Genomic DNA, 9,601 nt, shown 5'->3' on the forward strand with positions numbered 1-9,601 from the left:
GGAGGGCTGCTGTGACAGTGAGTCAGCTGTTTCTGTGGGTGCTGCCCCACCAGCGCTCCTGGTATGTTACATTACCTTGAGGTGGGTAGGGAGCAGATCCAGGAGAATGCTGAGTTCCAGCTACATGGGATTCTGAAATATGATGAGGTTGTCTTGGGTCTAGAAATGTCTCTGCTTTGCAAGTTCAAGAACTTAATTTTATGAGTATGCCCAAGTTTGCATAGATCCTGAAGGCTGATTCACGTGAATCACACTCATGAAAATATGATAAACTAGATACCAATTTATTAACTTATAATTTATTAATCTGTAATGTCTGGCACTATAACTGAACAGATTCTACACAGGGAACATGATGGGCAGATGTAATATTCAAAATATTTATCAGCCTAAAAGGCATGGGCACCAGCTGATGAGATGGACCCACAATCCATTACAGCAGGTGCCGGCTGGTTTGCTATTTCAGGTCCTGTTAGGAGGATGTTGGCCCTGGAAAGGGGAGTAAGAGTTAATATTTGAGTAACCCCACTACCTTCCAGACACTAGCATAGTATTCTAAAACTAACTGTAGTGAATGTACAAAAAAATTGAATTACCATTCAATTTAAATGCGTGACTTGCACAGTAGGTGAATTATACCACAATAAAGCTGTTTTAAAAAGACAGAGATTGACAGAGTGTATTTAAAAACCTGACTCAGTGTATGTTGTCTTTGAGAAATTCACTGTGTATATAGGCAAGTTAAAAGAAAAGAGATGAAAAGTATATCATACAAACATTAGTCAAAAGAAAGCAGGAAGTGGCTATATTTTTTTAATATATTTCTTTATTGATTTCAGAGAGGAAGGGAGAAGCAGAGAGAGATAGAAACATCAATGATGAGAGAGAATCACTGATTGGCCGCCTCCCGCACACCCTCCACCGGGGAACGAGCCCGCAACCCAGGCATGTGCCCTCGGCTGGAATCAAACCTGGGACCCTTCAGTCCGCAGGCCGATGCTCTATCCACTGAGCCAAGCCAGCCAGGGCAGGAGTGGCTATATTAATATCAGAAAAAAGTGTACTGAAGAGAAAATAAAGCTATCAGAGACAAAGGGGAACATTATACAGGGTGGGGCAATGGTAGGTTTATAGTTGTGAGTATGCAAAACACAGAGCTTATTCTTGTATTATTACTTATTAATTATATTATTTTCCATATGAACAACTGTAAACCTACTTTTGCACTACCCTGTATAATGTTAAAAGGGCAATCTACCTAAAAGAGATGACAATCCTAAATGTGTATGCACCAGGGCTGCAAACTTCTGGGGAAAAATCTGAGGGGACTAAAAGAAAAAAATAGACAAATGCACAGTTTTAGTTAAAGGCTTTGATATCCCTTTTGAAAAATTGAAAGAGGAATCAGACCGAAAGAAGGTCAAAGAATAGAAGAACTCACAACACTGTCAACCAAAGGGACCTCACGGATATTTCTGAACACTCCACCCAAAGGCAGCAGAATACATATTCATTTCCAGCACCCACAATAACTATCCCCAGATATCCTGAGCCATGAAACAAATCTCAACATCTGTAAAGAACCTAAATCATACAGAGTGTTATCTGACCTCAATGGAATCGAACTAGAAATCAGTAACAGAAATTGAACTGGAAATCAGTAACAAATAAAAGGAAAAGCTCTAAACACTTAGAAAATGAACAACACACAAATCATGTATAGTTCAAAGAAGAAGACTCGAGGAAAATTTTTAAAAATACGTTGAGCTGAATGAAAGTGAAAAAAACATCTTGACATTTGTGTGACGCAGCTTAAAGCTGCACTGAATCCAATATTTGTAGCACTAGGCATTTACATCAGGATAGAGGGAAAGTTGCAAATCAATAAACCATGCTCAAACTGCATGATCTCAGAAATAAAAGTCAAAACAACCAGAAGGAAGAAAAGAAAATAATAGCAGAAATCAAAGGAATTAAAAAGAGAGAAAAAATCAATGAAATAGAACTGGTTCTTTGAAAAGATCAATAAGATTAACAAACCTCTGGCAAAACAAAGAAAAACAGAAAGAAGAGAAAAATCACCACTATCAGGAGTAAAACAGGGAGCAGCACTACTACACTGCAGACATAAAAGAATAATAAGGGAATACTATTAACAACCCTACACACATAAGTTTGGCAACAGGGATGAAATGGACTAATTCCTCAAAACTCACAAACTACCACAACTTACCAAATGTGAATTGATCATTTATATAGCCCTATAAATATTAAGATAATAGATTCATATTTTAAAGCACCCCCCCCCAAAGAAAACCTGTAGATCTGGATGGTTTTACTGGAGAATTTAAAGAATTAACACCAATTCTGCACCATATCTTCCAGAAAATAGAAAATGAGGGACCAATTTTATGAAATTAGTATAAGTGTGACACCAAAATCAAAGACAGTGCAAAGAACGAAAAATAACACCAACAACTCTCAAAAATATAGACACAGAAATCATTAGCTAAACATTAGCCAAATGAATCTGGCAAAATATAAAAGGAATTATATACCAAGTGGGATTTGTTCCAGGTGTGTAAGGCTGGTCCAACATTTGGAAATTAATCAGTATGAACCACCATATCAACACCCTAAGAAGAAAAATCAATGACCCAGAAAAAGCAGCTGACCCAGAAAGAGCATTTATTCTTCTCTTTCCTTTTAGCTAAAACCTGCCCACTGGTGTTGCCTTTCATTGGAAATGTATTTCCTTGTCCTCATTGTTCACCAGGATCCTGGGTCTTGGTCAGGACTCTCTTAGTTCATTCACATAAAGAGATTTTCTCAAATCCAAATCCTGATTGTAAGGCTCCTTAAGCAAACTGGTTTCACTTTATCTGAGTAACCAGCTAGGCATATCAAGACCTGAGGAGCTTATGCTAAACTACTAGATAAAACGATGTAGTAGCATCCCTAACCCTAACCCTACATCGTTAGGATGCTACATATTTTCCAAATGTGTGTCCCTCAACAATGGGACACACATTTGGAAAATAAAAAGGATTACTCAAGGTTAGAGACACAAATGATCATATCATGTTTGAGAAGTAAGATAAAAATAAGATATACACTCTATTAGAAATTTTAAACTTGTACATTTAAAAGACCACATTTAAAACTCAACAGAGTACATATTAACACTAATGATTATTAGGTTTAGTCCAAACTTTTTTAAAAAAATCATTGCTTAAATATATGTTGTATGAAGCCTCTCAAACCCCAACCCAATTATTCTTGTATTGTCAGTCTTTGTATTCAAATTAGTTTTGCAATACTAATTAAATATTATTGAAAGAGAAAATACTTTGCACAATTCCACTTTTCACTTTCACTGAGCTAAGTCTGTTTCTGATAAGAAATAGGACAATCTGAGTTTCAGGCATATCAATGACAAGATTATACAAAAACGCAGGACCCAGCCTCTTGATCAACCAGTGACCTGTACTCTTGGACTTTCCACAGTGAAAGTTGTAACCAGAATCTCCCTTTCCCAATACACTCATTTGTGGCAAGAAGACCACGAAGAAGGTCAGCATGAGTACTACAGGGAAAGTGAGTACAGCTTTCTTTATGTCACGATTGCGTCCATTTGTGTGCTTGTCTATTTAACACCTCATCCCCCAACTAGTCTCTGTACTCCTACAGGTGAGACACTGTCTTAATCTTAGTTCCTCTCCTCCTTTCCCTTTGCTTTTACTCCCTGTATGTGTTTTGCCTTTCCTTGGTGTTTTCAGTCCTTCCATAAGCAATGTATCAAGCCCTATATGACATCCCCTCCTTCGAAGATCTCATGGAGAGACAGAGTAATTATAAAAGAATAATTATAAGAGTGCACAAGTGTTTTCTACAGCAACACCCTGGAGAACTTGTTGCTGGTGCCTCACCTTCCCCTCCGCCTTCCCCCGCACCCAATAATTTGCAAATATTGATGCTGCTGGTCTGGGACTACACCTTCAGCACCACTACCTTACAATAATACCCTGCTTTGATAAAACAGCAGGGGGAGAGAGGTAAAAGATTTATCCTATAAAAATGAACTGCCTTATACTACTAAAAACAGAGTGTGCAAGGGTAGCAAAAGAGAGAGAGGAAGTGCTCCTAAGTTGGCTAGACTTTCCACAGGCGGGTACACTTAGCATCAAGGTGAAACATAGGAGGAAGAAAAATATCCCCTTTGAAAATCTCCAAAATATTTTTTATGCCAGGAGGGTAACGTCAGAGGCAGGATGTGATCAGAAATAAGGCTGGAGAGCTGGATAGGGAGAAGCTCATGGAGAGTCTTACAGACCATATCAACAGATCCTGATAAACTATTGGTAGCCATAACATTTTTAGGTAGGGGATTAGCATGGTCAGGATTATAGTTCAAATGGCAATGAGGATGGATTTGAAGGTGATGAACCCAAGCCAGGTAAAAGGCAAGGTAAAGACCTGGACCACACAGTATCAGGAGAAATGGAGAAGAGCAGACAGATTCCAGAAAGTTTTAGATTTAGATAAAAATTAAGGCTACTTCCCAGGTTTCTTTCTTGGGTGAGTGAATAGATAGTGCACAGGGAGGAGCAGATTATGAGTAATGTGCACCACTGGCAGCAAGGGGTGGGGAAAAGAGAAAGAAATAATGAAGTGTTCATATTTTAACATGTTGAGTTTAAGAGACCTGAGGACATTCAGATAGCAAATGAATAAATGAGTCTGGAGCTTAAAGATGTCTGTCCATAAATACAAGCTGTCGAAGTTGTCTACATAAAGGTGGAGGAAGAATCTACAAAAATAGGTGAGACCACATAGGAAGAGAATTTATAGTGAGAACATGGTGGACAAGAAAGAACTATCTTGCCACCAACAACCTCTCCAACCTCAACCTGCCTGTGACCATCACCATTTGATGAATTGCCACAACTAGATGTTCTCCATTCCCTGCTCCGTAACACACCCCTCCACCCCAAAACTGACTCTCCCCCACACCTAGGATCACAAATAACTCCCACACTGCAATGTCATTCCTACCCTGAGATAGCCACTGGACAGCTTCAAGATCAATAGTATGGTATCTATCCTCTGGATTGTGTAGCACTATATAAATATAGTTAGTATTGCAAAACTAATTTGAATGAAGAGACTGATAGTACAAGAAAAGTTGAACGGAGGTCCAAGAGGCTACACACAGAATATATTTAAGCAATGACTTTTTTTTTTTTTTGCTTGAGTGTGGAAGACCTAAGTGTATTAAACCTTCTAATAATCATTACTATAGAATCCATCTCCCAAGCCTAAAGCGTTTCCCTTTCTACCCCATGTTCCCTTCCCCAGGTGATCAAGTGCAGAGCAGCCGTACTCTGGAAGGCTGGTGCACCATTTTCCATTGAGGAGGTAGAAGTGGCCCCGCCAAAGGCAAAGGAAGTTCGCATAAAGGTAAAAAGAAAAAATACACATTTCCACACCAAAAATCAGACCTGTTCACTGCAAGTTATACATTATTTTCACAATGTTAAATTCAGAAAGAAAACTACAAAATCTTCTATTTCTTTTTCATTAAACATTTCCATCTGTCTTTAAGTCCAGCCAGAGAAAAGGTTAGGGAGGTATGGCATAGGCTAACTGCCCAAAGGATATTTATTCACAGCTGCAGTACTAAATACTACTTAAAAGAAGTTTCTACCACCGACCATATTTTAATCTGTACTTTCATATTTGTTTATGACATTCTTCATGATATTTAAGTTATCTGGAAATCTGATATATGAAAAAATGTGTTTGATTATAGATAAATCAAGTCTAAACCCTGGGAGGTCAGGTTAGGAATACCTGTTATTTTATAGATGAAAAGATTTTAATCCACTGAGGTGTAATGACTGGTTACAGAGCTAAGTAGAGTAAGAACACAGATATCAACAACTTTCCTCAACGTTGGTTACACATTTGGAAGCACCTGGGAGCTTTGAAAAATGCTGATAACCGTGTCCCACCCCCGGACATTCAGAATTTGTGATTTAATCAGTTTGGGGCGCAGTCTGGTCATGAGAGTCTTTACATTTCCACCAGGGGCCACCAGACCAGAACATTGTCCACCTGACTTCATTGTTATTATTTAATTTTAATTTGATGAAGAAGTACTGTTTGTAATGGACTACAAAGAGGCAGTCCTTTCCTTTGTCACCTGTGCAACCCATGGCCCTTCTCGGAGTCTTCTCAGGCCTGCGTCCATGCAGAGTGCACAGGACCCACATGGCCCACTCACTCCTACCCACAGGGTCACCACTTACCCAGCCAGATTTAGACCCGGGCTCAAAGGTATACAACCATTATTTGACAAGCTACAAATATGAATCTCTCACCCATGAATTTGAACAAGATACAGAGACTGAGTAAAGCAGGAGATGGTAGGCACTGAAGAGGCTGGAAGGACTCAGGACTGATCACCATCTTTTACCATATACATAAGCGTGAGAAATAAGAAATAAGAAAAAGCCTGTCTTCAGAAAGTAGTATGCACATGTTGAATCAGAGTGTAGATCTGAAGACAAAGTCTGCTTGATGGATTCTAGATCCATGAGGTCTAACTGCACTTCCACAGTTGGATTGTAAGCAATTTTACAGTATTCTTCCAGTAAGCCCCCTTTTACATGATCAAATTTCAATAGATTTCAATTCTTGATGAGTGTGTGTGTGTGTGTGTGTGTGTGTGTGTGTGTATGCTTGCAACCAACCTCACACCAATTTAGAGATGAAGAAACTGACACTCATTAAGAATAATTTATCCCAGGTCACACAGCTAAGAAGGGCATAGCCAGGATTTCAGCCTTTCTGGACCACTGCTCCAGAGTGTCTCCGTTTTAAACTGTCTGGCTGATTTAAACCAAAAAAATGGGATTATGACTTGTACCAATAACACAGCTATAATAGAAGATAGGATCTTTTTCCTTCCTGTGTTCCAATTCCTTCATTTCAATCATTGCTCTTTCTCCTCCACACTCGCACCCCGACACTCCAATGAAGGACAAAGTAAGATATTTGATGTCACACTGTGGTTTTACAACTGTCTCTTACTGAACCCATACTGACCTCCCCAGTAAGTTTTAAAAACATCATTTTGATTCTGAAATTACCTAATAAAAAATATTGCATTGCTTTAAACAAATTAACACAATAAAATTATTAGAAATAAAACTAAGAAATATGCAGCATATCAACCTAGGAAAAAAGATTTAAAACATTAACAAGTCTAAAACACCTTTATCTGAGACAGAAAAAAATTATATTACTCTTTGCCTTCCATACAGATCACGGCCACGGGGCTCTGTGGTACAGAGATTAAAATGTTGGAGAATCAAATGCAGTATCCCATCATTTTGGGCCATGAAGGGGCTGGAATCGTTGAGAGTGTGGGAGAAGGAGTGAGCACTGTGAAAACAGGTATGAACTGGCTTGGTACCTGGAGTTAGGAAATAGCAGCAACTTGGAACTTACATCAGGGAAATATGAGATCAAGTGACATAAAAGGAGAAATGTTGACCATCTGTTAGAAAAATAATAATTATGTTATAGAAAAATACTAAATGTATATATCCTTTGCATTTATATTTTGATACTAATAAGGACAAGAACTAAAATGCACTGAAACAGAGCCTGAAAGTATAAATTAGACAAAATTGTACAAAAAGAAGTGAAGTGTTGAATAATTTATTTAAATGAAGCATATGATAAATAGTCAAACAGTGGAACCAAATAGAGAAGGAGCTCAGAACTGGATCAAATATATACATAGGAGTAAAATGCGGAATTAGGTCTGGCTTTTAAATTTAAGGAGGAAAACATGATTATTCAATAAATGACATTGAAACAACTTGATAGTCTTTGGGAGAGGCAGAAATTGCATTGCTATTGCATTTTTATATTTAAAAAAATAATGCTATATGAATCCTAGAATTAAATGTGGAGAAAAACTAAAAGAACATTGTATTATTTCAGAGAAGAGAAGGAAAGTTTAATTAGAAAAAAAAACAGATGTTGTAAATAATATATAAAGTTGACAACATAAAAAGTTTTTTAAATTCCATTTATAAAAATTACTCTCCCAGCACTGGCTGGGTGGCTCAGTTGGTTGGAACATCCCATACATCAAAAGGTTTCAGGTTCAATTCCGGTTAGGGCACATACCTAGGTTTCAGGTTCAATTTCTGGTCGAGGTGTGTACGGGAAGAAACCGATCAATGTTTTTCTCCCATATCCATGTTTCACTCTCTCTTCCTTCCTCTCTCTCTAAAAATCAATAAAAACATATCCACTGGTAAAGATTAAAAAATAAAAATACCCTCCCCAAATCAGTAAACAAATTTAAAAATGGGCAAATTTCTTTATTATATAAAGAATTCTTTTAGAGCAGGGGTCCTCAAACTTTTTGAACAGGGGGCCATTTCACTGTCCCTCAGACCATTGGAGGGCCGGACTATAGTTTAAAAAAAAACTATGAACAAATTCAGCAATAGGCAGCGGTGGCAAAAACACCCAGCAGGCCGGATAAATGTTTTCGGCAGGCCGCATGTGGCCCTCAGGCCGTAGTTTGAGGACCCCTGTATTTAGAAGAAGAACTAAGATGGTGGCATAGGTTAACACCTATACATGCTGCCTCTCACAGCCACATCAAAATTATAACTAAAAGGCAGAACAAATACCACCCAGAACCACAGGAAAGCTGGCTGGAAGTTCCACAACTAGAGAGGTGAAGAAGGTGCATTGAGACTGGTAGAAGGTGCAGAGGTGCAGAAAGTGCTGGCACCTGGATGTGCTGCTCTTTTAATTGGGAGGGAGATACAAGCTCCCATTTGCTCTGAACTCAAGTTCCGGATGAGACTCTGGGGACCCAGACACATACGGGGAGAAACTGGACTATCTGGCATCGGGACAGGAACGAGTGGGTGGCTTTCTCTCAGAGGTGCTCTCAGCGATCATTGCTCCTGCATGGGGGGCAGAGGATGTGGAGACCCAGGGACCTCTCCGGTGCAGGCTGACTGGAGACCATTGCTGTTTGCTCCGCCCTGGTTTTTCCCAGAGACACTGCCCCACCCAAGCTGAGCACATCAGCTTTTGCATATGAATGGCCTGTCTTTTCTTGGCCTAAAACTGTCAAACTGCAGCTGGATCAGAGAGCCCCAGAGCTTCCAAAAGAAGGCTCAAGACCCGACAGCAGCAGCCTGCCTTGCTTCACAGCTGGGCCTCATCTGGGCACTTCCAAACCCAAAAAAAAGAGGAGGAATCTGCAGATGTCTCTGTGGCTTCTGCTGGGCGGTCCCAGACAGTGGCTGACCTTGCACTTCCTTGGAGGGGGTCAGAGAGACCATCCCAGATTACAACTCTTCATATCCATAAGAGACACACTCAAGTGGCAGACTCAGTGAGCACCAAAGCCCCACTGAAGCAAGTCCTGCCCCATAAGGGAGTCTCCTGCACAACAGATCTTCCAGAGTGGACACAGCTGGTCATCACAGCCAACTGGCCTGGAGGTCAATTCCTCCCAGTGATACCAACAGCAATCAAGGGAAAGCTCTGGAAAGAA

The 9,601-nt window shown here is 39.5% G+C and overlaps 1 protein-coding gene across 2 annotated transcripts in view; it reads left to right on the top strand.

Annotated features, from left to right (window-relative positions):
• Nucleotides 1-3,388: 3,388 nt before the first annotated feature.
• LOC102752210 (alcohol dehydrogenase 6) overlaps nt 3,389-9,601 on the top strand; it is a 21,389-nt gene continuing 15,176 nt past the window's right edge. Inside the window, exons 1-3 of one of the 2 annotated variants that reach the window (XM_006773016.2) lie at nt 3,389-3,597; nt 5,359-5,460; nt 7,329-7,461. In XM_006773016.2, coding sequence (XP_006773079.1) covers nt 3,580-3,597; nt 5,359-5,460; nt 7,329-7,461 — 253 coding nt within the window. In that variant the 5' untranslated portion in view covers nt 3,389-3,579. The remainder of the gene's footprint in view (nt 3,598-5,358; nt 5,461-7,328; nt 7,462-9,601) is intronic. The other variant, XM_015570010.1, reaches the window with a different exon arrangement.

This window comes from Myotis davidii, unplaced genomic scaffold (genome assembly GCF_000327345.1).
Source record: "Myotis davidii unplaced genomic scaffold, ASM32734v1 scaffold226, whole genome shotgun sequence".
In the NCBI taxonomy this organism is placed as follows: domain Eukaryota; kingdom Metazoa; phylum Chordata; class Mammalia; order Chiroptera; family Vespertilionidae; genus Myotis; species Myotis davidii.